This window comes from Pseudovirgaria hyperparasitica (assembly GCF_010093815.1).
Source record: "Pseudovirgaria hyperparasitica strain CBS 121739 unplaced genomic scaffold EJ05scaffold_3, whole genome shotgun sequence".
Lineage (NCBI taxonomy): Eukaryota > Fungi > Ascomycota > Dothideomycetes > Acrospermales > Acrospermaceae > Pseudovirgaria > Pseudovirgaria hyperparasitica.
This window is the reverse complement of record NW_022985551.1, coordinates 1,921,628-1,948,752: the sequence shown is the minus strand read 5'-3', so window position 1 is coordinate 1,948,752 and position 27,125 is coordinate 1,921,628. Positions and strand designations below refer to the sequence as shown.

At 51.7% G+C, this 27,125-nt stretch overlaps 10 protein-coding genes across 10 annotated transcripts; 4 read left to right on the top strand and 6 right to left on the bottom strand.

Annotated features, from left to right (window-relative positions):
* The first annotated feature begins 34 nt into the window (after positions 1–34).
* On the top strand, positions 35–1,830 carry EJ05DRAFT_260139 (uncharacterized protein). Its single transcript, XM_033740253.1, has 7 exons — positions 35–203; positions 302–499; positions 556–645; positions 748–890; positions 1,016–1,120; positions 1,186–1,713; positions 1,764–1,830. Exons 2-6 carry the CDS (start codon positions 423–425, stop codon positions 1,509–1,511), a joined length of 741 nt encoding a protein of 246 aa, XP_033603794.1. The 5' UTR covers positions 35–203; positions 302–422; the 3' UTR covers positions 1,512–1,713; positions 1,764–1,830.
* EJ05DRAFT_449604 (DUF590-domain-containing protein) lies at positions 1,819–4,549 on the bottom strand. Its single transcript, XM_033742339.1, has 6 exons — positions 4,320–4,549; positions 4,113–4,269; positions 3,765–4,065; positions 3,285–3,716; positions 2,660–3,235; positions 1,819–2,612 (listed from the first exon to the last, which is right to left on the bottom strand). Exons 1-6 carry the CDS (start codon positions 4,399–4,401, stop codon positions 1,977–1,979), a joined length of 2,184 nt encoding a protein of 727 aa, XP_033603793.1. The 5' UTR covers positions 4,402–4,549; the 3' UTR covers positions 1,819–1,976.
* Positions 4,550–4,670: 121 nt separating this feature from the next.
* Positions 4,671–6,273, bottom strand: EJ05DRAFT_473860 (uncharacterized protein). The gene has a single exon (XM_033743486.1). It carries the CDS (start codon positions 6,219–6,221, stop codon positions 5,034–5,036), a length of 1,188 nt encoding a protein of 395 aa, XP_033603792.1. The 5' UTR covers positions 6,222–6,273; the 3' UTR covers positions 4,671–5,033.
* Positions 6,274–6,400: 127 nt separating this feature from the next.
* Positions 6,401–7,726, top strand: EJ05DRAFT_536132 (uncharacterized protein). Its single transcript, XM_033749289.1, has 2 exons — positions 6,401–6,617; positions 6,666–7,726. Exons 1-2 carry the CDS (start codon positions 6,434–6,436, stop codon positions 7,451–7,453), a joined length of 972 nt encoding a protein of 323 aa, XP_033603791.1. The 5' UTR covers positions 6,401–6,433; the 3' UTR covers positions 7,454–7,726.
* Positions 7,686–9,381, bottom strand: EJ05DRAFT_497891 (uncharacterized protein; the record flags this gene model as incomplete). Its single annotated transcript, XM_033746604.1, has 2 exons — positions 7,686–8,425; positions 8,481–9,381. The coding sequence occupies 2 exons, from the start codon at positions 9,379–9,381 to the stop codon at positions 7,686–7,688; spliced, it is 1,641 nt and encodes a 546-aa protein (XP_033603790.1).
* Positions 9,382–9,531: 150 nt separating this feature from the next.
* On the top strand, positions 9,532–12,262 carry EJ05DRAFT_530833 (AAA-domain-containing protein). The gene is made up of 3 exons (XM_033748989.1): positions 9,532–10,001; positions 10,053–11,161; positions 11,242–12,262. The coding sequence occupies exons 1-3, from the start codon at positions 9,596–9,598 to the stop codon at positions 11,989–11,991; spliced, it is 2,265 nt and encodes a 754-aa protein (XP_033603789.1). The 5' UTR covers positions 9,532–9,595; the 3' UTR covers positions 11,992–12,262.
* Positions 12,263–12,331: 69 nt separating this feature from the next.
* EJ05DRAFT_461958 (WSC-domain-containing protein) lies at positions 12,332–16,187 on the bottom strand. The gene is made up of 7 exons (XM_033742667.1): positions 15,952–16,187; positions 15,751–15,869; positions 15,556–15,689; positions 15,255–15,447; positions 15,020–15,147; positions 14,287–14,965; positions 12,332–14,230 (listed from the first exon to the last, which is right to left on the bottom strand). The coding sequence occupies exons 1-7, from the start codon at positions 15,994–15,996 to the stop codon at positions 12,346–12,348; spliced, it is 3,183 nt and encodes a 1,060-aa protein (XP_033603788.1). The 5' UTR covers positions 15,997–16,187; the 3' UTR covers positions 12,332–12,345.
* Positions 16,188–17,557: 1,370 nt separating this feature from the next.
* On the bottom strand, positions 17,558–19,696 carry EJ05DRAFT_449593 (glycosyl hydrolase). The gene is made up of 7 exons (XM_033742338.1): positions 19,251–19,696; positions 19,052–19,193; positions 18,575–18,995; positions 18,397–18,528; positions 18,002–18,332; positions 17,886–17,947; positions 17,558–17,823 (listed from the first exon to the last, which is right to left on the bottom strand). The coding sequence occupies exons 1-7, from the start codon at positions 19,412–19,414 to the stop codon at positions 17,732–17,734; spliced, it is 1,344 nt and encodes a 447-aa protein (XP_033603787.1). The 5' UTR covers positions 19,415–19,696; the 3' UTR covers positions 17,558–17,731.
* Positions 19,697–20,134: 438 nt separating this feature from the next.
* Positions 20,135–20,873, bottom strand: EJ05DRAFT_473855 (uncharacterized protein). Its single transcript, XM_033743485.1, has 2 exons — positions 20,557–20,873; positions 20,135–20,497 (listed from the first exon to the last, which is right to left on the bottom strand). Exon 2 carries the CDS (start codon positions 20,397–20,399, stop codon positions 20,154–20,156), a length of 246 nt encoding a protein of 81 aa, XP_033603786.1. The 5' UTR covers positions 20,400–20,497; positions 20,557–20,873; the 3' UTR covers positions 20,135–20,153.
* A 2,819-nt stretch (positions 20,874–23,692) lies between these two features.
* Positions 23,693–26,484, top strand: EJ05DRAFT_491960 (uncharacterized protein; the record flags this gene model as incomplete). The annotated part of the gene is made up of 5 exons (XM_033746015.1): positions 23,693–23,728; positions 23,781–24,218; positions 24,285–25,271; positions 25,321–25,496; positions 25,545–26,484. 5 exons carry the CDS (start codon positions 23,693–23,695, stop codon positions 26,482–26,484), a joined length of 2,577 nt encoding a protein of 858 aa, XP_033603785.1.
* Between the last annotated feature and the right edge of the window lie 641 nt (positions 26,485–27,125).

The following is a 27,125-nucleotide window of genomic DNA, read 5'->3' as shown; positions in this document are numbered from 1 at the left end:
TTGGAGTGAGTGCTCAGTGCTGTTGTACATTTGTCTCGATATATACAGATGTGGCATACTGAAGTCGCATCAGGGCTGATTGTTTTGAACATTACAGGTGCTTCTGCTGGTCAGTCCAGGTCACAGCTTCGACTGGGCCTGGTCTGGAGACCTGAACTATGGATGTCTGAATCGCTGCTAGGCATGTCTTGATACGGATACATGTAAACTGTGCCCATACACATCATCCCGCTTGTGTGCAATTCTTGGTTCCGACATCTGCACAGGGGATTCCAGCAATGCTGACAGTAGTCTTCTTAAGAGCCGAGACCCCGCATATCAATCCATACCTGTACCGAACTACTGAATCATCTACATACATAGCAACAGCATTTCCACTACATCAAGCATCACTCTACTCACTTTGAAGACCAATTGTCAGAATGGCCCCAACCAAAATACCACGCTTCTCCGACCTACCACTAAACAAAGACGACCCATTCCACTCAGCATGGGGCTTGTAAACACCCACCCGTTCAACCAACGCCCGCACATCACCCAAGCTCACATTCCCAGATATGGCAAAGACGACCAGCTCGGCACCCTCAATCGCCTGACGGACGAGGTCGTGCTTGAGGCTGCCAAAGAGATCAAGACCGGGGTTCGGTAGGCACATCCTGAGTCCCTTGAGCATCGACGAATAAAGCACACCATTCCCACATTCAAACCCGACATCTCCACGCACTCACACCCCAAACTCTCAAACAGCATCTCCCTCAACTGGCCCCTCGACGCCCAAGCCGAAACCCCCTTCTTCGCCCGCCAAGCCTTCCACCAAAACCTCTACTCCAAGCCTCCGCGCTGCGTAAACGACGATGTCTGGACACTAAACACCCAGTCCTCCAGCCAATGTATGTACATGAAACATGGAACATGAAACATGACTCCCTCCCATCCTTGCCTGCCTTGTCCTCTGTATAAACCACGTGCCTCTCCTTCCCCCATACCACTTTCACTCAAGCAAATCAATCACTAGGGGACGGACCCCGCCACTTCGGCTACCAGCAAGAACGCAGATTCTACAACGGCGCGACGCTAGAGGACATCCACAAACCCGGAAGTTCCCATCTCGGAATCGGAGGTAAGTCCCCGGAAAAGCCCCCTCGTCCCCGTACCATACAGAACCCAGTTGATCCACACACACAGCATGGTCCGAATCCAGCATCGTCAGCCACACCATCCTCCTCAACTACCACACCCAGCGCCTCGCGCAAACTCCCTCCCCCACGACGCCTTTTCCACGACGCCAACGATCCCCTAACGCACCTCAAAGCCGTCGCCGAAGCACAGCGCACCGTCATCAAACACGGCGACATCCTCATCATTATCATTCGCTCCGGCTACATGGCCGCGTACAACAGCACCACCCGCGGGGAGACGCTGACGACGATGGCGAAAAGCCTACCGCACCATGCTGGGCGGGCGTGGAGCAGTCCGAGGCCGTGCTGGAGTGGATATGGATATGGGAGTAACTTCTCGGCTGTTGCGGGCGATTCAGCCCGAGTTTTGAGTGTTGGCTGACGTAGCGGGATTGGCATCTGTATGAGGTCTTGCTTGGTGGGTGGGGGGGTGCCCGATTGGTGAGCTGTTTGATTTGGAGAGGCTGGGGGCGCATTGGAAGAAGGTTGGGAGGTATGAGTTCTTTTGTGACGAGTGAGGTTTGCAATGTGAGTGGTACGAGGGGTGGGGTGCAGCCATGGAGGAGGCTAGGCTAATATGTGTAGGTTCCTGGTGGTGTGGCAAGTCCGCCTAATATACTTGCGATATTTTGACGTTAGGAGAGGAAAGTCTTTGTTTAGTAGTGATGTCGAATAGTTCCGTACCCAGACAGAAACTAAGCTATATGTAATGTACTAAGGACCGAACGAGCCGCTCATCACCTTGTCATGCGGTGTCGTTGCCTATGGAAATGTGCCTAACTGTGTCTGTAACCAGTCTCACTGGCTTTTCTTCGTTTCGTTTCCAGCAGCGTACTTCTCCATCAGTCCTGTACCAGCCTTGGCACTCTCTTGCCACCCTTTCTGCCTACTCCAGAATCTCGATTCTGGACTGCTGGCACTCAGGCTTGCGTCCCTAGCATCATCTTCGAGAGATTGGCGGGATATTTCCGTGTAACTCTCACCCATCGCTGGAGACTTGCTGAGCTGCCCCAAGCTCTCATTGAAATACTGCTTTCGTACCATGAACCGTTCCCGTCGCTCCTTTTGAAGACCAGGGGATTCGAGTTTGCTGATTGCCACGCGAACTCCCCATCTGACCGTGAGAAAGATGTGCTCGGAAAAGAACACGGCGAGCAGGAGGCCCCAGACTTTGATGCCGTACGGAGTACCATGCGGGCCTGCTTCGTCGTCGCTGAACAGAAAGACAAGTGCGGCTGTAGACATACTTCCGACCCATGCGAGGAACTCAAGGCTGTCTAGCCACGGGCCGATTGTGTCTGAGCGCCATGGGACCGGCCGTTGCATCTCGACGCAGATCTTGATAGCATCGGCTCGGAGTTCGAACCAATTATTCACGAGGAAAGAAACCGCGGTGACAGGCCAGACCACACTGAATAGCGAGAGGTATCCAAACTGTACCTTGTTAGTCGGCGGATTCCACACAGAATAATAATACTCACTTGGACAACCATCTCTCTGAGGTCACTTGTTACGTCGTATATAGATAGAGTTGCCTCGTTGCGGACTCTTTTCAGAAACTGGTGTTCTTCTGGTGGATCATTCGCAGCGACGTCAAGGGTTCCATTGTTTCCAGCCCGCTTGCTCTGAATCTCCTTGTATTTCATGAAGCCCTGTCTCTTAAGGTATGGCACAATGACCTCCATTGCCATGTTGACTACCTGAGCGGTCACAGTGAAGTATATGACCTGCTTCTTCAATCGATCAGGATTGATCGCAAATCCAACCTTTGGTGAGGTGAGTTGCTTTTCATTCTCTGCGAATGGCTTGACAGTAAGACTGAAAACATCAAGATATGGGACAATGATGCTGCCGAAGGGAACGTAGACAAAAGCTGTTAGGAAGATCGGCAGGTACGAGGTAATGAAGTTGATAATGAATATCTTTCTGGTAAGAGCAGCCTCGTAGGCACTATGGGTCTCATAGTTTTCGAATGCGGTGAGACGAGTCGCAAAGTCCGTCAAGAGGCCAGTCAAAATGGGCATAACGATTGTCAATATACCAGTCGGTAGGAAAACCTGCTGCATGTAAGCTGTATGGAATCGACCGAGAAGTCAAGAGACGTACCAAAACAGTCTTGAACGGCCCATTGTAGACTTCTGAAATGAAAACCTCGATGCCAAAGCACGTGGCGATCAGGGTCCCGAGTAATGCTGCAGCACCCAGAGCAAATGGCAACTGCAATAGTTGCCTCTGCAAACGTTTCGTGCCAGAGAAGATCCTAATTGTCTCCCCAGTGACCGGATCTTTGATTTCCCTTTCGTGCTCGAAATCCTTCCTTTTGACATCAATCTTGGAGACATTGCGGACACCCCAGCGGACTGCGAGGTCGCTCTCTTGGTGCTTCCACCACTCTGTAAAAACTATGCACCATATGCCGTTCACAATCGCATACAAGGGGGAAAAGTTTCCGAGGAGTAGCCACGCTGATGCGCCGAAGATTGCGGGAAATACGAGGAACGCAAAATAGGACTGCGTGAATGCAAAGTAAAAGGCAATCTGGAGAGATTAGTCAAAGATTTCACTGATATCAGAAATAACGCTCACCTTTTCACCGAGACGGTTTCGTATCTCATCTAAATCCTCCGTCTTCAGATACCAGACTCTGCTCCACTGTTTGATCCAGTCCTTGTTATACGAGTGGTCGTGAAGGGCGAAGATGCTCTCCACTTCTTTCCATTCTCCCTCTTTAGGCGTAATGCCCGCGCCCCCCTCATCTTCTGGATTTGTGATGAGCTGATATATAATCCTCAGGCGCTCGGCTTCCGAGAGAGGTTCGGATTCAAGTGCTGTTCGAGTGTCTTTTGGTGGCGCCGCGGCTCTTACGCCATGGATCCAATCATGTACCCTAATATGGGTGAGCGCAGGCCAACTCCAACGGGATAAAGATCTTACCTCGATCGGTATACCTCGCCGTAGAGATGCTCTTCGGAAGCGACCTTCACGAACAGGAGGAGCGAATGGTTTTCGCCGTTGCGTACCTCCGTAGCGAGACCCGCAGATGATAGGCTATGACAGAGCTTCTCAAACTTTGCCGCAGCTGTGGCTTTGTCTACAGAAGTTAGAATATGCCTTGAAGCTTCAGATCACGAGTGTGCCAACCACTGTCTGCGAATCTGTAGCTGATTACATAGTCAACATCCAGGTTTGTTTGGGGACCAGAGTTCTTAGGTGATGAGGTCATGCTGAGCCAACTCTAAGGAATATAGGTTATAGAGATCAAAGGGTATGGAGCTCGTCCATATAGGGATATCCAGGAATTTGAAGAGAGAATGCTGCATGTGCGCTGAAGCAAGAATCCAGCGAGCTGTCGGACGCCCTTGGCGCAATCCACGCCCACGTCATACATAGTGCGGGCGCCGACCCCTGTTGCTTGAGGAGGATCTGTCATGGATACTAGGTAGTATATAGTTAGATCGGGAATATACTGCTCCCCTATTTCTTCGATTGAACATAACATTTTTGACTCGCCTTCACACTGACTTGAATTATTTACTGTATCAGCTTGATATATCTACCAGCGCGGAATCTGCTTTATGCGCCCAAGCGGAGATCTGCTGCACCTTGGCTAGAGGCCTGACCATTTTCGACAGGGGTTTCCTAAAGCTTTGAACGGGTGCGGAGGTCGCGCAGTCGTAGACAGAGTCTCATAAGAGCGTGGCTCTCTGCACGTATGCGGTTGACAAGCAGTGGCCGTATGAGAGTTGTTAACCCGGCGACAACGCATTGTCAAGCGTCCCTGTGCCTCCATTTTCTATGTGACAGATGAGACTCATAGGTCAGAAAATGGTCGCTGGAGTGCGCAATATTCTGCCATCATGACTCTACACTGCCTTTCCATTTTCCACTCCATACAGTAAACTCGTCCTCCTGTCCGTCCCAATTTAGCTTCGCAAGAGCAGCAGCTTCCGACGCCATATCGATACAGTTTTTCAGCCTTGCCTCTGCAGACCCGCCGTCCAGCTCATACAGAGCCCCAGCCAATTCATCGACTTCGTCGGGGATACTCTTCAGCTCATCTATGATCTGGTTTAATCGTTTTGTGCGACGTAACAAGGTATGCTCTGTCGCTGCACTTGGTGGAAATGTGAATATGAATGGTTTCAGTCGACGCTTGATTAAAGCTTGGTATAACACAGCGATTGAAGATAACTTTTTGTTTGTGCGTTCTACCTGCTCACGTAGGGCAGTATCGTTTTTGGGTAATCTCTTTGATGCGCCGAATATAGCGTCTAGCTCATCGTCTTCGTCTGAAAATCCTTCATCGGAGAAGTCGGCCTCGTCCCCGTCGACTTCTTCCGCCCACTCTTTCAGCTCTGCCAAAGCATCTTTCAGTGTTTGGTGATATTGAGTTGCTTTCATTACGGCGAGACCGGGCAGACTAAGCTTCTCTAATGCGACGAGCGAGTCGCATGCTTCCCATACAACGCCAGTTGAGGATAAGTTGTCGCGTTGAGAGACTGCGTCCGAGCTAGGAGAGTCTAAGATCCCAGCTTCTGTCTCGGTGAGCGTACGTAGCTCTTGTACCATGACCAACATCTCTCTGATTACGCGCGCGACCCGGGTGCGTGCTTCCCTAATCATCATATCTCCCCAGATGCTCTGATCGCTGACGTCTGCACTACCCGGATTATCGGAGTTTGGGGAAATCGGATGCCATGAGCAAGACAATATGTCCACTGCACCCATCATGCCCATAATGCACTTTTCCACGCATGCCTTCAGTTCGGCCGTCATTGACTTTGCGCCGAACGGTTTGTTCATGATCATGAGGGACAGCTTGGTGGTGTGAGCGTGAAGGAGCTTCCCTGAGTCGCGGAGAATAGTGAGAGGATTCAGGACACGCTGATCTGGAGGAAGAGTAGGAATGGACGTCGGGGGATTCGTCACAGAGGTCAACAGCTGTGTGAGGAGAGTTTGAGTGCGGATCGTATAGGAGAGGAGATTGTCCATGTCTGGCTTTGAAGAGGGTTGAGTTGCGGCAGTAGGCTTCTTTGGAGGCATATCTGAGACGTGTGTCGAGTTTGTGAACGGCGTACTTCTGGGTCGACAATCGAGGAGGGGTAAAGTGAAATTGATGTTGGAGTCACAAGAAAGTTGGAGCGCGAAAATGCCTGCTCCTTAGCCAGTCGCGCATCGCCCATATCCGCAACTTAAACGTCACAAGTCGGGCTCAAGGTTAGTCAAAACACTACAACACTTCCAGTCAACACAAGATGTCGCTCGCAGACTATCTCGCAAAGAACTATCTGAATGCGGATGATAGATCGGAAAAGAAGAGCAAGAAGAGGAAGCGCAAGGGTACCGCCGCTCCCACAGAAGGACTCATCATAGAGGATGAGGACAACAGTTGGCGGAATGGCAAGCAAAACGAAGAAGATGACGATGGACCGACAACAAGTAGGTCTCATAGGTCTACCAGCCAGTATAATGCTGATGTTGCCGTAGTATCTGGCCAGAGCATAGAACGCCGCAAGCTCAAGAAGTCCGGCTGGAAAACTGTCGGGAGTGCAGCGCCATCCAATGCCGAGCAAGCTGCCGCAGACGCCATCATTGCATCTGCCGCGGCCGAAAACTCGGTCCGCGCAGGTGCTGAAGATGAAGCGCCGACGGTCGAAGATTCAGAAAACATTATGAAGATGGAGTCTGGTGCCTTCGCCGGTCTACAGACAGCCGCGCAGGTCGAAGCCGCCATCAAAATCAAAGAGCGGGAAGAACGAGAGGCGTATGGTGCGGCAAGTGCTGCACGGTCAGGCAAGGAGCATGAAACAATATATCGTGACGCATCGGGGCGAATTATAAATGTGGCAATGAAGCGTGCGGAGGCGCGTAAGAAGGCAGAGGAAGAGGAGCGGAAGAAAGTCGCGGAGGTACGAATGGCGAAAGGAGATGTTCAGCTCGCTGAACAGGCGGCACGGAAACAACAGCTCAAGGATGCAAAGTATATGACATTATCGAGATATGCTGATGACGAGGAATTGAACGATAAGATGAAAGACAAGGATCGGTGGAACGATCCGGCGGCAGGCTTTCTGGTTAAGAAGAAAGAGGGCCGAAGCGTTACGGGTAAGCCGTTGTACAAGGGTGCTGCAGCACCTAATCGATACGGGATTCGACCTGGATATCGGTGGGATGGCGTCGATAGGAGTAATGGTTTTGAAAAGGAATATTTTGCGGCAAAGAACAAGAAGGTCAACAGACAAGAATTGGAATATGCCTGGCAGATGGATGCATAGAATGCAGCTTTGTAAATGCCCTGGTAGTAGCACCTTTGAACTCCGGGAAAAGCAGGCCGTCATTGAATCAGGATACCATTTCCAGCCGAGTAACCTCAAGCGCTTCGCTGAAGTACGTCATTACCCTCTGGGATGCTCAACGCGCATTCTTCAGTCTAGCTTCTGGTGTGTAGATATGCGATCGCCAAATGAAGAAGCCAAGTCTATTTGTAGTGTACATACTCTACAAACCCTACCAGAGAACTTCAGTCACGACAAGGTCGGGATGCATGTAATTCTTATCATGATGCTCCGGAGGGCTCAGCTGTCTGCCATGCCATGTCTGTACAAATTGTCTCGCACTCACAGGATCCTCAAAGTCCAGTATCCATCGATTGTATGTTTGCTCCTCTAGTTGTTCCAGGGAGACTTCATCACAGCGCATATAGCCGTTCCTTGCAGCTGTGTATAGCACGTCTTGCAACCTCTGTATGCCATAAAGCCAATGTTTGAGATTCCAAAGCTCTCCGCGCTCTTTTCCGTCGGCTCTAATCGCAGCGATAAGGCTTCTTTTTGCCATGGTAGATCCTCCATGTGCGGTCAGCAGGACTTTTGTCTTAGGCGGCGGACTGTCTAGTTTAGACGATGAGGATGGAGCTGCTGCATTGTGTTCGACTATTGGGCAGTAACCGCCGTTGGCTAACAAATGGTACATGTGGCCAAGGTACGGACGTTCCAGATATTCGAGCGAGAAGTCGTTTCCGTCGGGCGCTAGAGTGAAGGATTGCCTCAAAGCATACAAATCAATGCCATCCTCTTCGCATCCGGGCGCAGCTGGAATTGCTCCCAAGAGCGAAGTCGGCGCTGCCATAGAACTTAGCCTTGCTGCTTTGTGCGCGTGTGCACTGTACTCCATGGCAGCCCTTTTGTTCGCAAAAACGATGCAATACGACCCAGTCCGCTCTAATGACCATGTATTGCGCAATGGAATGACTGGGATATACATGAGCACGCTTATTCAAGCTGTTGAAGCAATTACAAGACTTACCTCTTTGAATGTCGGATCCAATTGGCCACTCAGCAATGTGCTTACCTCGAGGAATAATTCTTCTAAAGTCATCCTCGCTCAGGTTTCGAGAGGCACCCTTCAGCATCAAAACCGAGAATTCCTGTCGATTGAACTCGTATTGTGCACGTATGTCCTCCTTGCGACTTTGCCCACCGGGAGCATACTTGTCCTCGGCAGATATCGACGGGTCAGGACTACGAGTCTCGCCAGCACGCGCAGTTGAAATATGAAGTCGAGGGACCGGAATGTGGCCAAGTGTTTTCAGGTCTCTCATTTTACTGAGTCTTGTTTTTGGGAATAGCTCATCCAGGAGCGAAGTTGACTTTGACTTTTCATCATTGTGGATCCCTTTGTCAAAGGTGATTTCAGGTGCCCTTCGAGGGGGCGCATATGCTGTCGTTGAATTCCGAAGTGTATCATCGGCGTCCGGCTTGTTTTGCGCTACCTCTGGAAACAGCTCGTTCAATAAAGAATTCGTCTTGGAGTTCGCTTTACCTGATCTTGCGATTTCAGTACTGCGCTCGGGCTGTTTGAGATCACTGTCTCGCGCCGATTCAAGTTTTATTCTTCTGAAATGTGCAGGTGAAGCTCGTGCTTGTCTTGCACCAGGTAGAGCAGGAAAGAACCTGATTGGAACATTTCCACTGGTATCTCTCGGCCATTTTGCTGAGAAGCCTGAACCTTTAAGTGATGTGCTTCGAGAGATCCTTAGAGGCGTTTGGCTCGCTGTGTCGGGTTTCACCGGGTAAGAATTGGATTTGCCATCAGAGGCATATCGTCGGTGGGCAACGTTGTGCGAGCATCTCGCGAATAAATTTTGAGATGGAGTCGCAAAGGCGGGTATCAGAAAGTCGGGCGGCAGGCACAGTGAGCGCTTCATGTAGAGGTGTCGGGCAATTATATCCAGAAGGACTGGAGTCACCGCATCACGGAAGCCTAAGGGAATATTAATTACGTAATCATAAACCGAGCTCCTATTTATACGGAGCGGTGACACATATCATGATTTTGCTAATAATTTCCAATTGCAATTTTATACTTTCTCTTCTTGGGAATCAAATAGTGCACCATAGCAGGACAGCACACGTCGCAGAATGCCTGACTTCACAGTCAGACCCTACGAAGGAGGCAGCGACTCGAACTCGCTGGAAGCAGCTTTTCGAATATATCTCACTAGCTCAAGCCTGACGCAGTGCGGCTTGAAGAATGGCGAGCTATGCATACTGAAAGACGCCAGTGGAAAGCCAGTATACGGATTTGCTTGGCTGTATAAAAGCCCCAATGCAAATAATGCAAAGCCTATAGCGAAGGTCACAGAATCCTTCAAGAACTTTTACGGCCTCTCTTTCCAGGAAAAGGTCAGCATAGAAAAGGGCGCTGATGGTAGGATACATGCAGACACGGTGTACCTTAGGTCTACAGATATCAGCGAACGTGGGTCTTTGCTAGAGGATTTTGCGGACCTTGAACAGGCGTTGTTCTGTATCCATATTTTGTTGTGTATGTATAGATGCGTAGATCTTTTGGCTTCTCCATGACTGACGCTGTCAGTTGCTGCTTCGAGTGCGTGCTCTCCATACACAATCGATGTGGTGTCGAAGATCAAGTCTAGGAAGCGTCAGTTGCAGATACATGCTATTGAGCCAGCAGCCACGTCTAGTACTTTATACAAAGTCGACCACAGAACGAAGATCGTTCTAGACACGCCTGGTGATGTCAATTCGCTCGTAGAGGAATGTCCGCAAATAGTATTGAAAGCTGCGCCCAAGCCTGACTTTGCAACCATTGGTGGTCTTGAGCAGCAATTGGACATCTTGACAAAGTCCATTTCTCGCATGATAGATGACAATAAGACGAAGACAAACTGGACGAGGCCACCAAAATGCCGACGCGGCGCCGGTATCCTCCTTCATGGCCCTGAGGGAACAGGCAAGACCATGACCATCCAAGGCCTCGCAGCAGCCTTCGGACCGCACGTCTTCGAGATCAGCCCGGCAACTCTAGGCACGACCGCAAAGGATGCACATGCCAAGCTGAAAGAGATATTCGCAAAAGCTGAGCAGGTCCAACCAAGTCTCGTCACCATAGATCACTGGGAAACCGTCTTTGGAGACGCAGAGTCTGCTCGAAGAGATTTGCTTGACAGTCTGGCGTCTCGGTTACGTGCTTTGAAGGGAGAGCGGACGCTTGTAGTGGCAGCTGCGCGCAGTCTCCAGGCCGTCGACAAGTCCCTGAGGTCCTACGACACGTTCAGCAAAGTCATCGAGATACCAGTTCCTGATGCCAGGGCGCGTGGCAGTATCCTCAAATCGATCCTCGACACCACTAAACAAGACCCGCTCTGCGAGCGCATCGGCGAACGCACCCACGGATACGTAGGCCGAGACCTCGTCGAACTATGCATAGTCGCACTCGAGAAGGCCGAAGAGCGAGTCGACGCCGCACCCCCTTCCGAGCCCATCCCAGACACCGACCAACCCCCAGCACACATCTCGACCGACATCTTAACCGAACAAGACTTCACCTCAGCACTCCACGAAGTGCGCCCCAGCGCCATGAAAGAAGTATTCCTCGAAACCCCCAAAGTCCGCTGGGAAGACATCGGCGGCGCCGAAGCCGTCAAAGAAGCAATGTACAAAGTCACCGTGCGTCCCTACAAAGTACGTAAACAAATCCTCCTCCCCCCTTTTTTCCTCCCCACCCCCAAACCGAAAACTAACAAACCCACCCCGAAACACAGTATCCAGCCCTAATCAAACACCTCTCCCTCACCCCGCAAAAAGGCATCCTCCTCTACGGTCCCCCAGGCTGCTCCAAGACCCTCACCGCCCAAGCCGTCGCCTCCTCAGCAGGCCTCAACTTCCTCGCCGTCAAAGGCGCCGAGCTCCTAAACATGTACGTCGGCGAATCCGAACGCGCCATCCGCGCCCTCTTCACCCGCGCCCGCGCCGCCTCCCCCAGCGTCATCTTCTTCGACGAAATCGACGCCATCGCCGCCTCCTCCCGCAACAACAACATACACACTCCAGGCCTCAACGTCGTCACCACCCTCCTCAACGAAATGGACGGCATCGAAACCCTCAGCAACGTCCTCGTCATCGCAGCTACTAACGCCCCCGAGGCCCTCGACCCCGCCCTCCTGCGCCCTGGCCGCATAGACACGATTCTATACGTCGGGCCCCCGACCACCCCCGCCCGCCGCGAGATCTTCACCTTGCGCAACCGTCGCAGAGAGCTTGAGCAGGACGTCGACGTCGATGTGCTGGCGGAGCGCACAGAGGGATGTTCCGGCGCGGAAGTAGTGCGGATCTGCGATGTTGCGGCGGAGGAGGCGGCGGCGGAGTGGGAGGGTGGGGAGAAGGGGGAGATGCCGAGGGTGGGGATGAGGCATTTTGAGAAGGCGTTGGGGGATGTGCCGAGGATGATTACGGCGGATATGAGGAGGCGGTATGAGGAGTGGGCGCCGGGCGGGGTGTCGAAGTTGTTGTAGGGAGTGTCTTGTGGATAACGTCTAGATGGATATGTAGATAGGCCTGATCTTTATTGACGAGTTATACCATCTACATCTTCTCTAGCTGGGGCTAGAGCAATATATACAGCCACATGCACGTCAGGCAGGGCGTGTTCATAAGCATAGTTGTCAAGGGCCAGAGAGGACGTGGCAGAAGCAGGGAAGTACGAAGGAGGTAGTAGAAGCACAAAAAAATCATAGACTCATATCACGGCTATACATATATCCCCCCACCCTCTCAACGAAGAACATCACTCGTATACCTAACAAGCACTTCAAACCACCCTCTCCCCCTCCACCCCCCCACTATCCCCTCCCTCCTTCGTTCCGAAATCAAACCCCAGGCACCACAAACCCCTCCACTCGCGGCCAGTCTCCCAGCCCCCCAACATCCCCGCCAATCCTCACAAACTGCCCCACACTCGGCACCTGCCCATCAAGCACAAACACCATAAACCACCCGGGCGGACAAACATGCGCATCCGGCGGCGCCGTAACCGTACACGTGTTTCCCCGACAGCTAAACTCGGGGAAAAACGTGCGTTGGCCAAACGTATTGCCGTGAGTATTACTAGTAGTGCCGAGGAGGGAGATGCGGAGGCTGGAGAGCGGGGAGGAGAGTGCGGATGTGAGGGTGAGTGTGAATGTGGAGGCGTAGGGGATAGCGGTTGTGTTTACTGCTGCTGTGGAGGATGATGGGGAGAGTGAGGAGGGGAGGGTGAAGGTGGGGCGGGGGAGGCCGGAGAGCAGGTACGGTGGGAGGAAGACCTCGACGCGGTATTCGTTTGTCGAGACTGCGTCGGGTCCATCGTCTGGGTTGGAGCCTGAAACGAGGACGCGGCCGTCGGGGAGGAGGAGGGCTTCGCTGTGGTAGAGGCGGGGGATGGTGGTATTTGCCATGACACTGATACGTTGATTGACGGGTTTCCGGGGGTCGTAGAGCAGGGCGTTGAAGTTCGGGTCGGAGGCAAGGCCGAAGCCCGCGACGCCGAAGTGTGCGCCGTTGAGGATGAGGAAAGTGCCGTCCGGCAGGGCGGTCATGCAGGAGAGGACGCGCTTGCTGGGCATGCGCTCGATAGTCCATTGCGGGTTTGCGGCTTCGGGCTGGGTGGAGACGCAGTTGTCGAGTGGGACTGGGTAGCCGGGGGTTGAGCCGCCGCAGATGAGGACTTCGAGGGGGTCGGTGTAGGGAGCGTGCTGGGGGAAGATCATGAGGGTGCCTTCGAGCGGATATGTGCGGCCGCCGAGGGGGTTGTTGACGGCGCCGGGGATGTTGGGGAGGGTTTTGATGGTGGCCATGGTGTTTTCGTCGAGGATGCGGGCTTCGTTGTAGTAGCCGACGAAGATGCCGCCGCCTGGGAGGACGACGAGGAAGGGGTAGAGGTTCAGGGGGTCGGTTCGCTGTAGCCAGTCCATGGTAAGTACAGGGCCGACGCGAGGCACGATTTCGATGGTAGGGACAGCAGGTCCGTTGGAGCCTGTCTCGCCACCGACGATGAGGATGGAGCCGTTGGCCATTTGCATGGCACTGGGGTACCAGCGACCGTTCTGTAGTTGAAGCTCGTCGGCGTTTTCCTCCCAGTCGTTGACACTCTGCTCGCCAGGCGCACCATCTGGCCAGTAGAGGCGGATGCCCATGGTCGACGTGCCTGCCCAGCCGCCAAAGGTGACTTGTCGACCAGCTCTATCCGGAAGAACGAGACCGGCTGCGCAGAAAATGTCCGTCCGAAGACCAATCATCTCGCGCCAGGCCGCATCGTAATTGTCCTCGTAAAAGGGGTCAAACTCGTATGAGCCAGTGCCATTGTACTGAGTACCGAACTTCTCCTGGAAAGTAACCTTCCCATTGACCCCCAAAGTGGTGATGAGGGCAACAGTCGGCGCGTAGATGAGAAACTCGTACCTTCCAGCATCATTGCCAGAGGGGTAGTTCCAGACCTGGAGCTGATCGCCCTGATATTCGTAGTAGGACATGCGATTTCCGGCGCCGCAGAACGCTTCCGGATTCCCGGGACAAGGAGTGTTGCACTCGGAATCATCGACAAAGGTGGTTCCCGCCGGGACCATGTCTGGGTCGCCGCAGTAGCACTCCTCGCCGTACTCCATGCCGCCCGCGTTGTAGCCGAACGTCATGCATGAGGTCAGGCATGTGGTGGCATTGTTGGTGTTTGCGTAGACAGCTTTGTACGGTAATGTCCTTGTACCACCAGAGTCGTCCCTGTCATGAATTAGTATATCAAAGTATCGTCGTGGAAACGCCCCAGGGTAACCCACGTGCGACAGCCAATATACTTGAAGTTACCAGGCAAGTTATCCGTCTGCTGTTCGGGCCGCTGAATGATCTTCACCGGCGCTTGACCATACACACTCACTCTGTCCGGTCCACCGCACTTCTGGTCAGCAGCCCCGGAACAAGCCATGCTACAGTCCGAGTCCGTAGTGTTGAGCGCGCCATTACGGATGTAGTTGTCACAGAAGCACTGCCTGGAGTATTCCATCCCTGCAACAGAGTATCCCATCTGCACGCATGTCGACACACACCCATTGATGGTCAAAGAGTCGCTATCGGGCGGTCCATGCACCAGAATACGGCCATATTGGCCATCTACATAGCAGCCTGCATAGGTCCAGCCTTGCGGCAGCTGGTTAGCCGAGCCAGTCTCTCTCGGTGCCGCCGTGGCAACAGCACCAGTAGGCGTGGTGGCTACATCAACCTCAGACGGTGTGGTCTGAGCAGGTACTGGAGCATCAGTGTTTGGCCGATCAACGGCGGTGCCCGGATCAACAGTCGGGGAAGGTTGAGAATTTGGTGCAGACGACTGAACGGCGTCTGGCGGTCCGTACAGGTTGATGCGGTTCGCACCACCACAAAACTCGGTACTGTTCCCCTTGCATGTCATCGTACAGCCATCAGACTTGGGGCCATGGCCGTTGTCGATTGTGTTACCGCAATCTAGCAGACATTAGACGGCTTCCGGGACGGTCTAGGTCGTTTGGACCGACTCACAGCATTCGTACGAGTATTCGACCCCAGCATACTTGTATTTGCCCGCCTTGCACGCAGCCGTACACTTGGCGACGGTCAAATCTCCCTGTACGGCAACGCCCTGGGAGAGCGTGCGGGAACCGCCATCTCTGCCCCTTTTGTTAGTATGTACAATAGTGCCAAGCAATTGGAGACTGGGGTTGATCGAGATGTGTGATATAGGGGGTGTATCATGGCAGGATTGAATTTCACGTACTCATAACAGCCCAAAGACTTCCATCCAGCTGGACCTGGATTGACGATAGGATCCGCAGCAGGGGACTGTCCGTTCCAATATACTGTAAGACGGCCTGGACCACCACATGCCTGCGCCGCATCACCATTACAGGCCATGTTACAGTCCGAATCCGGACTCTCGGTCGCTGTGCTCGAGAGACGAGCTCCGCAGTCTAAATCAGAGGAGCAACATGGTCAGTGATTGTAGTATGGATCGACAAAGCCATGATCCAGCATTGGGGCGCCTTTAATACAACAAAAGTGTGACGAGATCAACATACAGCACTCCCCGGCATACTCTGTTCCAGCATAGATGAAGCCGTTCTGGCTACAGTACGAGATACACACCTCGCCGGTCATTTGGTTTCCGCTATTGTAGCCGCCATTGCTCAGGGTGCGGGACCCCGTGCTATCACTGCAAGATGAGGATCAGCACGTCAACAAAGCACATAATCTGGATAGATAGAGAAACACACGAATAGCATCCTTGATATGTCCAGTTACCAGGGAGCTTCGAAGCAGGCGTCAAGTCGCGTGCGGCAAGATGTACATTGCTTGCCCACGGCAGGGATCTAGCACTGGAGGGAGCAGCAAACTATATCGCCAAGAGATAAATGTCAGCCAGGGGCTCAGTCAGGTTGACGTGCATAGACAGGACCGGAAGCGAGCTCACTCACCCAAGAAGCAGACAGGAACAGGCAGATTGAGAATAGGCTCGTCATCCTTGGCTAAGCTATCGACCTATTGTGCCTGAATGGAGGCAAGACAGCAACCGAAGTCAAGGTCAGGGAGAGACAACGACGGGCTGGAGAGGGGGCCAAACAAGCAGGGACAGCGACATATTTAATGGAGTGAAAAACACACACACGAAGAACAACATGGCAGTGCTACAATACGATGCGTCCAGGTCAAGTGATGGCAGTCAGGTCCGGTAGACGTCAGCAGTACCGATTCAGAAAAGACAGATCTGGAGTTCTCCATTCTGTCAGCGAGGCGCAAAAGAGGGCTGAAAGGCCGAGACGGACAACATCCATAGTCGGTGAGGAGGCTCTCTCATGCCCCATGAAGTGTCGGCCGAGCAAGTGAATACATTGACCAGATGAGGCATAGGGCTATTAGCGGCACAACACACGAGTGTGTAGAGGCTCATGGAAAGTATGAAGCACTTGGCTAGTTGGGCTGACGGGTGGTAGCCCCATGGAGGCGTCGAGTTGGAGTTAGGATTGAGATTGTATTGGGATAGGACATTGGTGGTGAGAAAATGCAGTGAAGGGCAAAAATCAATAGAAGACGTTGCAGCGGGTGCATGTGTAGTGCGTGGGAGCAACATGGCGGCAGGGATGAGTCGTGGTCATGGTCTTGGCCAGGGGGGGGGAGGGGTCCCAATACCACATTTGGGCTGCCGTACACCAAAAGCCCCCCCGGATGAACGCCACCTCGTATTATCATGGCTCCTCCCGCCCATCCATCCTCTGACTCTCACTCTGACTCTGACTCGTGCTGATATGTGCTTTCACTGCCCCTCGCTGATATATATGCACATCATATTGGAAGAACACGAGTGATTAGTTTACCTGCCTGTTTGTCTATCTGCCAGCCTGCATAGAAGGGCTCCAGAAGGACCGATGACGGTACGAAAATGCAACTGACGAGTGGGTACAGTAATTACGCATTATCAATGTCGGTATGGGATGATATGCAGTATATCATAGCACAAGTACCGCATACCATAGTATGATACGGTATACCACAGCACACCCCAGTATTTAACATTCCTGGACCACAGTACAGCACCGCCTCAATACCTTACCACGTCTTATCCCAACGTCACACCGAAACGCTCCCGGGATGAATGAATGAATGCATGTTTACTCGTATACTCCAGCTTGCACCACCAACCAACATGCACTGTAATGTCACACCACGTCTCTAACGCTCATCATCCTTATCAACATCCATCGAGCCCACCACCACTACTACTTCATGCACTGCCATGCAGCCTTCTGGGCTAGATGTTGACCGATATCTGTCTTATCTACCTGTCTATCTGTCTATTCTATCCGCTCAGGTGTCATCAGCAGTAGCGGTGGGGGTAGTGCATATATCAATTCGAAACACCACATTCGACGTGCATATATATAGATAGGTACATACGTACACTCATATACGTATATGGATATATATGTATATACCCATATCAATATGCAAATTACATGCAGTCAATCAGTCAGTCACTAAAAGAACACCATGCTATAATCGGTCTATATCTCATACATCGTTACACCCCAGCAATAATCTCGTCCCATGTACGCCCTGAATGTACGCCGCGTTTGTCCATCTAGCTATCATCAGACAGACCCTGATGTAGCAAACCCATGCAACCTGCTGCAACAATGTACAGCGAGCACTGTACAACACGAGCTGAAAAAAAATGCAGAACTCGATCATCAGCCTTTTTTAGCATGCTCCCTCTTGCCACATCTTCACTGACTTGACCGTCATGCCGCGAGCGTTGCCCTCGCCCCAAGTCGGCAGCCATTGGTCAATGTCTGCGCACAGGAAAGTCAGCGTTTCTGTACTCACTAGCACACTGGTTTCTGTACAAACTCACTCTTGTAAAAGTCGTATGCACTGTTTCCAGCATCCGTCCACGGCTTACCACCTTCACCGTCCCTAGTCCGACTGTCAGTATATCGCGTGATGCTTGCGTGTCGGACGCCCACTTACCGGAACCAGCCGTTGCGTCCACCCACTGCCACGTTCAAGATAAGGTAGAAGTTCTGGTCGAACGGTGCCGCGTTGCCCGCTGCACCAGCCCATGGGTTCGATACAATGCTCGAATTCTCCGTCGCCGGCCCAAAGTCACCGCGCTCCCACATCGTCTGCTCGTTCTTGAATCGCCAATACATGACCTGCTGCAGTCTGCTGTCCACATACGTGAAGAGGTAGTCCGATGACCACTCTATGCCGAATGTGTGGAACCCTTTGCTGAAGTCTGTCCGTCGAAGCTGACGTCCTCGGGTTGCTCGCCAGAATGCGTCTGTGCTTGTCGTCGGTCCTGCATTGTATACTGCGTCAGCCTCTAAATCCTCATACCCTATTGCGCCAGAATCTACACTTACCCCAGTGCATTGAACTCGTGTAGATGTCGCGGCCCCCGAGAGCATAGTCAACTCCGTTGCCTCGTCCTTCGGCAATGTCTAGTTCTCCACTTCTGGGCCAAACTCCGTACACACTATCCTCTGGCATCATCCCTTCTTCTGTTAGCTACAGCCTGCCATAGAATCAAGTCACACGTACAAATTGCTGGCCACAGCCAGTCTCCCTGAGGAAACTTGGCTGTTACCTCAATGCGTCCATATCTGATGCTCTTCTTGCCCCGCGTCGAAAGCCTTGCAGACCGCACAGGAGGAATGATCTGTCCAAGCGTACCGTTAGAGTGGATCGAGCATTCACTATTGCTACTTCCAGTGCAGCTGCCGTCGCCTCCTGCTTGCGTCAGGTTGAGCGTGTATCCGTCAAAGATCTGGTCTCTCGTAATTCCAGCTGTGTCGGTCGTGAGGGTCGGAACAATGTGAAGACCCTCACTGTCAACAAACGTATTCTTCTCGTCCGTCGTCGTCCAGTCGAAAGTTCCCGACCCGAACCCATTGACTTGGACCTCGTGGAACCAATTGTCTTCATTAAATCGCTCAAAATTGTCCTCCATGATCAGACACATCTACAAAATGTCAGGTCAGCAACCTAACCCTTTGCCTGCACAGCAGCTTCACTTACGGGCTTGTTCTCGACTTTCATTGCAGCAGTGTAATTGATATACGCCGCGAGCACGAATCCAATCCCAATGAACACCCAGATGATATAGTTGCTATATTTCCACTTCTTCATCCTCTTGTCGCTTACCCATGGTCTCTCATATCTGCCAGCTATCAGCATCATGTCATGTCGTAGACAGGTCCGATGTCGAGATACATACTCTCCCTTTAGCTTGTAGCTAGTGAATCTGTGCTTGCCCGTATAGGCACCTCCATCGGAGAATGAGTGTGTCTCTGAAAGCAGAGACGGTCTTATGGATGAAGCTGAAGAGACTGCGGCGCTGTCCGAGAAAGGCCCACGGACAGTAGGGGGTGTCTGGGACATGGTGGAGAGGGGAGTGTTGGCTGAGTGTCTGGGTGTTTGGGTGGTGCGGATCAGTCAATGTTCTCTCGCGAGAGAGCGCGATATGAATAATAATAATAATAATACAACTTCAGATGGAAACAATATTCGCGGCTATCCCCATGTCTGATATGGGGCTTGATGTGATACAGCCCAGCTGAAGAGTGGTTCCAGAAGCTGTCTTGACAGGCCTGTAGACTTTTTTTTCTTTCTTTTGACTGCCGCGGCGTATGGAGAATTCCATGCGTCGGCGGCGTTCTAGAGGCGTTCCTTTTTAGCAACCCACGTAATTATTTGACAGGTGGTCTAGGAGCCACGAGCAGGTCATGAATTGTGCGACTATCTGCATGGATGCGGGAGGGATCATCATGCAAAGCTAGGCGACATGGATAGATACAAACCGAGGGACTATTGACTCAGTGTTAGTTGCATAGCTCGCAAGTGCAATACACCACTGCCGTAACCTTATCTGGGGACCCACTCGCCCAAAGGGGTCATCCTGGCTGTCTTCTTGCTGACCTGCATAAACACGAACTAGCTCGAAACGGTATACTGTATAATATGAGATGTTGAGACATAGAAAATTCCCCTGTGAAAGCAAAATCAGACTTGTCGGGAGGAGCAACTCCGTCATGCACATGTTGCGAGGAGTAACATACTCTCCGCATGGTACAGTAAGAACAAGTGAGCCAAGTTGCAAAGTGCCGAGTTCGTAGAATAATCATAAGTGGCTATGCCCGAGCGCCCGAAGGCCCGCAGGCTCCACAGGTATATACAATGTAACAAATACTTGTAGACAAGGGTGAGGGTCTACCAAAGAGGGCCCAATCACGATCGGGGTGGATTCGATCGGGTACACCAAGCCAAGCGTATCGATAGATGGACGGGGCCTACCGCGGAAGAGATTGAGGCGTACCACAAACTTCTGCTTGTTTAGCAGCGTCTCCCAGTTGAACCGGATCGGCATGTTGCTGTTCTCCACGTCGATCCAGCGCAGATCTTCAACGGCGTTTGGCGTTTTACATGTATCACACAAGGCCCGCCTACATAGAAAAGCACGACGTTCTGCAGAAATCAGGTCTGCGTCAGCGTGTGAGGTGATGAGATTAGACATCAAGACTTGCATTTGGACTCTTGGAGTATTGTACAACATTTTGTGAGACTACTGATGCTGACGGTTATCGTGTCGATGCTAGATGGTCCGTGCGGTCTGACATGGGACAAGGGGAGTGTAGGGGTGCCGAGGGCCGTGGCTTGCAAGACGAGGCTGTTATCTCTAGTGCGCTGGGGTGTTGCGTGGAGAGATGGTGTTTGGTGTTGTTGATGTCTGTAGTGGCTTGAACGGGCGCCAACGGACTCAAATGGCTTCTAGATTTCGGCGCATATAAGCTGCTGGCCCTTGCACAAGCCAGCAGCCAGCAGCCAAAATCACACAACCATGGCTCGTAGCGCCGCCTTGATGCCGAAATGGCGTTGAGCTTGTCCCTCTCTACCTCTCTATAGCTGGCTGAGCGAGAAATGCCACCCGTGTCAGCCGTGTTGCTTATTGGGACGCACTCGCTTGCCTATGCCTCGCGGCCATGGCAATTGCTAGAGGCGTTCGCTTGATATGGACGGTCCACTCTTTATCGGTTCATCGAGATTGACCACGTTTGTGTCGTTGCGTACGCACTACATAGTACTGCTGTGCGTGCTTGTACGCAACTGGGACACGGCTAGTGCGGAGGCGGAGACCTTGCGAGAAAGCGGTATGAGGTGCGATGCGATACGAATCGACTGTCATGGCTTGAATGTCGTGAATGGAAATGGAAACGAGATGAACAGGCGTCTGCTCTGAGCTGCGTCTGTTCAGTGTGTAGAGGTAAAGTATTAGAAGGTAAGGTAACATTCCACTGGCACTGGCAGGCCTGTTGTATTAGACTGACTAAGCTCGAGTCTGTGGAAGTAAAGTATCTACTTACATACCCAACTAGGTAGGTACGTACGTACTGGACTGCCCTGCCGATCTTCCGCCGCCGAAGAAGGCGCAACTTTCCATCCTCTACTTCTTCGTGATATATAATACTCAAATGCATGATATATAATACATAATACAAGATACATGGTACATGATAGATAATAATTAATGGATACACCGCCACCACCACCAACCACTCACACATACAGACTGACATTCTCTTCCGGTGTCCTAGAAAACTCTTCAGAAATGTTGATGCTTCGTTACTTTGAACCATTCTCCACATATTCTTGCTCTCAATTAAAGTGGATTCGTGAAAATGTCTTCTACTGGTAATCCATTAATTGCCATCATACACAGAACGCGAGTGCATGCCATCCCTCTGTTCGTCGACAACAACCCTGCTTCTCGTGCTAAGCACTCGGCGGTCCATCTCAGTCCATATTAAATATTCTGAACCTTCTCTGCTTCACCAGACAAGGAGCTACAGAGCTTAGTTCTCGTTGGCTCCCATCTCAATCCGCCATCTCCCGCCGTCTGTGACGGTCTCCCGCCATCTTTCTTTGCTCCGTGCTAGCTCGTGTGAACTGTCACAGCACAGCCTACGTCTACGCCTACGCATGGGCATGGGGGGTTCTTGGCGAGAGACCCAAAAGTTGCAAATGGCAAATGTAAAAATTTACAAGGCTCAGGCACGAGTATCGTCCATTGCCGAGTGCGTGTTCGGATGTACCCGTACCAAAATGGCATCGTCCCCGACGTCTCCCTCTTTACACCTTTGCAGTGGCCAACATGGTGGCCTTCTTCTTATTATACACTTCTGCCCCCTCAGCGTTCGTTTCCAATTGCTGTGGTGCTTTCGTAATACAATAATACCAAACCAATTGACCATTATTTGGCACATGCCCCTCCCTTGCGTACCTGTCTGCTGCTGCTAAAGCTACCAGGTGCCGACAAGGGAATTTGTATCCTATTGGTCAAGACAGAAACATTAATGCTTCTCGTTATGACTTTTATGGAGGGATTGGAATATATTCATCCATCACAACGCACAGGGACAGCAAATGTTCTGATGTTATTGCTAGGTCCCTCTGTTATATGCGGCGCTGTTACATATCTCGTATGTTACGCTGTGGTCCTTCGACTTTCAATTCCTGTCCCGCTCTGTGTTTTGCATAGCATCTTGGCAATCGTTTGGGGTGTGTCGGCTCATCATGCACGCTATAAATCACTGCTTCCAAACAATACTCTACCCAACCCCCACAAGCGGCACATGCCCTCCACTAACTAATCACCAGCCCTCCCCTACCGTGTCATATACAAGGGACTTCGTTGCGCGTGGAGTTTGATGCCTGAACTTCAAAGACTAGTCCTCACTTGGAAACCAGCTTTGGTCTACTTACTCAATTGGCACCGTAATATTTCATTGACCCATTTTGGACGAAGCCGCGCTACTGCATATCTATCTCAAATCTCACACCAGCCATCATGCCCGAGGGTCCTTCTGTAGCTTCTTTTCCATCCCCCCTTGTTGTCTAAGCTATCGATGCTGGCGCCTCTGGTATATGCACGCGGTGCATGGGTGGTTTGACCGAATCTGTTCAGCATGCTCCACCATGTGCTTCAGGGCTACAAACGCCATCGATTGCGCTGACTGGCGTCTCTGCCGGCGCCGCCGCAGTATGCGATCACCGATTCAGCTTTCGCTAGGAAAGTGTCGTCTTCAAGGATCTATTTTTCCCTATCACAGCTTTCCTTTTGATCTGACACATGTGGAGCCATCAACCATACTCCTGGGACCCATATCCGCTCGCGGCAACTCTCATCGCGTCGGCTCGAAGGTCTGGATCTTTTTTCGTCCAGATTTTCTTTTGAGCTTCCACCATCTCCAAGCCTCAACCACCGAGGGAACCTGCCGTCATCCTACCTCTCTACATCTCAGCTGAGGGTAAGCTCCGTCGATCGTCTACCATAGGTATATCTCTTCCAGGGTCCTTCCTAAAGCTCGAGAGTATTCTTTCATCTTGACTGAGTATCAAAAATTGCCGTTGCTCGAGTCGTATTATCAATTGAGCTTTCAAGAGGTCTAGAGTTCTGAATTCGAAGAGCCCTTTTTAACGCTCTTGTGCGTTCAAGGTTCTCGAGATCAGCGATTCGTCCTACTTTCTCTTCTTCCTCCACCCACCTTAATCTCCAAAATGGACACCATTTCTCCTATTACCCCGGACAGCATGTCCTCCAGAGCATCGCACACGTCTCAGCGATCATCAAATCATAGACCTGTCGCCGTTTCGCGGAACACTATGACATTCATCGACGATGCCATGAAGTACAAGGCTGTAAGTGTCTTTCCCCTTATCAGTCGCTACTCGTGTCCTTACACGTGCACAGATGATCAAATATCTGTCCGGCAGAATAACAGGCAATCAATGGTTACCGAGCGTGAGCGAGCGGGAACACAGCGCCTATGGTGTTCTCCTACGCAGGGCACGCGGTGAATACGTCTGCGATCCGGAGCCTGTCAATGCCTGGCTTCTTGCAGCAGTCCAGAAGATTAACGTAGCCGTCGCGTTCACCATGAGCACCCAGACAACAGATGTTATCTTCTCTACTATTCAACCACATCAGACCGATCTGGCCTTACCTAACGGATCGCAACTCCAGATCGTGAACTCGTTGGCAGAGATCGCCTCGTCTTCGTCTGGAAGCATCCGAAAGTTCCAATATGCTGCGCTGGTGCGCGAGGAGAAGCTGCTGCTAGTATGGCATGACGAGCTAGATAAGATCCTGAACCATGCTGCAAACATTGAAGGAAAATTGCTTGCAATGGTAGGTCTTTCTATCGTTCCAAGATGGACACAGATGAGGTGAAGTCAGAACTGACGTGTGTGGCAGATCTGGGGCTCGACCGCATCCCCGTTTTCGGCTCTTGGCACGCCTCTGAACATGACTAATCAACATTCCGTTGTGAACTCGGAAGCAAACTCAACACACAACTTGCCCCTTGATGAGAAGAAAGAGCCCGTTGAGGCGACCGAAGAAGTATCCTCCATCGATGAAGAGGCCCAAAATCCTGAGTCGCTGGGACGTCCCCTCGTCTTCGTTTCGAGTGTTATGGTCGGTTTCTCAGTATGCCTCCTAGTCGTGTTGATGCTTGGCTTCGGGAGCGCGAATCTTGTGCTCCAGTCACTGACCGATGGAAACTTCATACGCATGGCTCTACTGGCTACTGTACCCATCTTCATGCTGTTCAGTATGTTCTTCGCCATCTGTCTGTTCACAGATCTTTTCCAGCTCATTGGGCCGATCGGTGGGTTGAAGAAAAACACCAGGTTCTTCTCTGCTATCAAGCCAGACCTCTCACGTGCATATGCCAGCGGCTTCAGGCCGCCACCAATGACCATCCAGATGCCAGTATACAAGGAGTCTCTTCAAGGTGTCATCATCCCAACTGTTACTAGTTTGAAGCAGGCCATTTCTCACTACGAGTCTCACGGGGGCACCGCATCCATCTTCATCAACGACGATGGTCTCGCACATCTTTCCGAGGACGAGGCCAGAGAGCGTGTTGAGTTCTATCACGACAACAACATCGGTTGGGTCTCCCGCCCAAAGCACAACGATGACGGTTTTATACGCAAGGGCAAATTCAAGAAGGCTTCCAACATGAACTTTGCCCTGAACATTTCCAACAAGGTCGAGGACAAACTTGATCAGATGGTCAATGAGCTGGAGAAGGATGGCTATCTTGACGACCGCGAGGAAGAGCGACTTTACAAGGCTGCCCTCAAACAGGTTCTCGATGAAAACCCGAGAGCAAAGGCTGATGGGAACATTCGTGTTGGAGAGTTCATCCTCATCGTCGACTCTGATACCCAAGTGGTAAGTCATTTCTGTCAAGTCTCAGTCTCAATCACTAACGTCTCGGAAGCCTGCCGACTGTCTCCTATATGGTGCTGCGGAGATGTATCTTAGCCCAGAAGTCGCCATCATCCAACATTCCACTGGTGTCATGCAAGTCTCCTGGGACTACTTTGAGAATGGTATCACCTTCTTCACCAATCTTATCTACTCTGCTGTTAGTTTTGCTGTTGGATCTGGCGAAACGTAAGTGCCTTTTTCCCTCTAATGCAATTCCAGTACTGACTGATGCAGCGCCCCTTTCGTCGGCCACAACGCTTTCCTTCGCTGGCAAGCTGTACAGTCTGTTGGTCGCCACGAAGAAAATGGGTATATCGCTTTCTGGTCCGAATCGCACGTATCAGAGGATTTTGACATCGCTCTTCGTCTCCAGATCGCCGGCAATATCGTCCGCCTAGCCACCTACCACGACAACCAATTCAAGGAGGGTGTCTCACTCACAATCTACGACGAACTTGCACGATGGGAAAAGTACGCATACGGTTGCAACGAGCTCGTCTTCAACCCTGTCCACCAATGGCTCTGGAAGTCTCCCTTCACCCCGCTCTTCCGCACATTCCTATGGTCCGACATGCAGCTGAGCTCCAAGATCACCATACTCGGCTACATCTCATCCTACTACGCCCTCGCCTCCGGCTTCCCGCTCACCATCCTCAACTACTTCCTTATCGGCTGGTTCAACGGCCACCTCGACAAGTTCTACATGGAGTCCTGGAAAGTCTTCCTCTCGCTCGTCATCGTCTTCTCGCTCCTCGGCAACGTCGCCCTCGCCGTCCTGCGCTACCGCCTCGGCGAAAAGGCCCTCTTCCCCGCCCTGCTCGAGAACTTCAAGTGGATGCCCATGTTCGCCGTCTTCTTCGGCGGCCTGCCCTTCCATCTCAACCTCGCCATCCTCGCACATATGTTTAAGATCGATATGCAGTGGGGCGCTACCGCTAAGGAGAAGGAAAACTCGAATTTCTTCAAGGAGATGCCCAAAATCTTTAACAGCTTCAAGTGGCTGTATGCCATCTTGGTGCCGCTTGTCGGCGGTATGATCTACCTGGGCTGCTTCGCGCCCCGCGGCTGGGAAATCAATAGCATTGCCGCGATTGTGCCCATGAGCATTACGTTGGCGAGTCACGCGCTGATGCCGCTGATGCTGAATCCGAGTTTGATGGTCTTTAATTACTAAAAGAGGGCTTTACTTGGTGCTCTTGCGTCGTTTTGTTTTGGCATGGTGATGCCGGGAATCGGGTCTCCTTGTAATACACGCACACACTATAGACGGGGATTTGGGGTTCATGAGATTATGGGTTACGGTCGCGAAACGAGATTCTTCCTGAAAATAATATATATAATGATCACAACATGAAAAATGCACATATTTGAGCTATCATCAATCATATCGGTGCTATAGTCTCTGCCGACTTTATTTCTCACCAAGACTACGGCTTCATTCGTGACATCTCTCCAAAGTCCAAGACGGACGAGGTCCATATCTAAACATTGCGACATACGATCCTCAACATACCAGTGATGTTCAGATCCACAGGTTGATCCATACTCATTCAATTATGCTATACTCCCCCATCTTCTCAAACTCAACCGCAAACAACACCGCACCACACATACACAACCCTCAACACCAATTTCCCAAACTCATTATCCACCAGCGCCACAAGATACACATGCTTCAAACACTACATCCCTGACCCTATCCCCTGACCCTCCTACTGTACAAGAACGCAGACCTCCCCCTCCCCTCTCCTCCAGTCTGTATTATATCTGTAATTGTAACATATCCGTACTGTATGCCCCTGTACTGCAAGGGGG

Excerpts from the sequence above, each read along its gene's own strand:
- EJ05DRAFT_260139 (XM_033740253.1), top strand. The coding sequence starts at position 423 with ATGGCCCCAACCAAAATACCACGCTTCTCCGACCTACCACTAAACAAA. Across the intron at positions 500-555 it reads TTCCACTCAGCATGGGGCTT|ATATGGCAAAGACGACCAGC; the intron begins GTAAACACCCAC and ends TCACATTCCCAG. Across the intron at positions 646-747 it reads GAGATCAAGACCGGGGTTCG|CATCTCCCTCAACTGGCCCC; the intron begins GTAGGCACATCC and ends ACTCTCAAACAG.
- EJ05DRAFT_449604 (XM_033742339.1), bottom strand. The coding sequence starts at position 4,401 with ATGACCTCATCACCTAAGAACTCTGGTCCCCAAACAAACCTGGATGTT. Across the intron at positions 4,270-4,319 it reads CTACAGATTCGCAGACAGTG|ACAAAGCCACAGCTGCGGCA; the intron begins GTTGGCACACTC and ends TAACTTCTGTAG. Across the intron at positions 3,236-3,284 it reads GGCCGTTCAAGACTGTTTTG|GTTTTCCTACCGACTGGTAT; the intron begins GTACGTCTCTTG and ends TACATGCAGCAG.
- EJ05DRAFT_473860 (XM_033743486.1), bottom strand. The coding sequence starts at position 6,221 with ATGCCTCCAAAGAAGCCTACTGCCGCAACTCAACCCTCTTCAAAGCCA.
- EJ05DRAFT_536132 (XM_033749289.1), top strand. The coding sequence starts at position 6,434 with ATGTCGCTCGCAGACTATCTCGCAAAGAACTATCTGAATGCGGATGAT. Across the intron at positions 6,618-6,665 it reads TGACGATGGACCGACAACAA|TATCTGGCCAGAGCATAGAA; the intron begins GTAGGTCTCATA and ends ATGTTGCCGTAG.
- EJ05DRAFT_530833 (XM_033748989.1), top strand. The coding sequence starts at position 9,596 with ATGCCTGACTTCACAGTCAGACCCTACGAAGGAGGCAGCGACTCGAAC. Across the intron at positions 10,002-10,052 it reads CTGTATCCATATTTTGTTGT|TTGCTGCTTCGAGTGCGTGC; the intron begins GTATGTATAGAT and ends TGACGCTGTCAG. Across the intron at positions 11,162-11,241 it reads TCACCGTGCGTCCCTACAAA|TATCCAGCCCTAATCAAACA; the intron begins GTACGTAAACAA and ends CCCGAAACACAG.
- EJ05DRAFT_461958 (XM_033742667.1), bottom strand. The coding sequence starts at position 15,996 with ATGACGAGCCTATTCTCAATCTGCCTGTTCCTGTCTGCTTCTTGG. Across the intron at positions 15,690-15,750 it reads ACATATCAAGGATGCTATTC|TGATAGCACGGGGTCCCGCA; the intron begins GTGTGTTTCTCT and ends CTCATCTTGCAG. Across the intron at positions 15,448-15,555 it reads AGAGTATGCCGGGGAGTGCT|ACTGCGGAGCTCGTCTCTCG; the intron begins GTATGTTGATCT and ends CCTCTGATTTAG.
- EJ05DRAFT_449593 (XM_033742338.1), bottom strand. The coding sequence starts at position 19,414 with ATGTCCCAGACACCCCCTACTGTCCGTGGGCCTTTCTCGGACAGCGCC. Across the intron at positions 19,194-19,250 it reads AGCTACAAGCTAAAGGGAGA|ATATGAGAGACCATGGGTAA; the intron begins GTATGTATCTCG and ends GATAGCTGGCAG. Across the intron at positions 17,824-17,885 it reads TGCATACGACTTTTACAAGA|ACATTGACCAATGGCTGCCG; the intron begins GTGAGTTTGTAC and ends TCCTGTGCGCAG.
- EJ05DRAFT_473855 (XM_033743485.1), bottom strand. The coding sequence starts at position 20,399 with ATGCCGATCCGGTTCAACTGGGAGACGCTGCTAAACAAGCAGAAGTTT.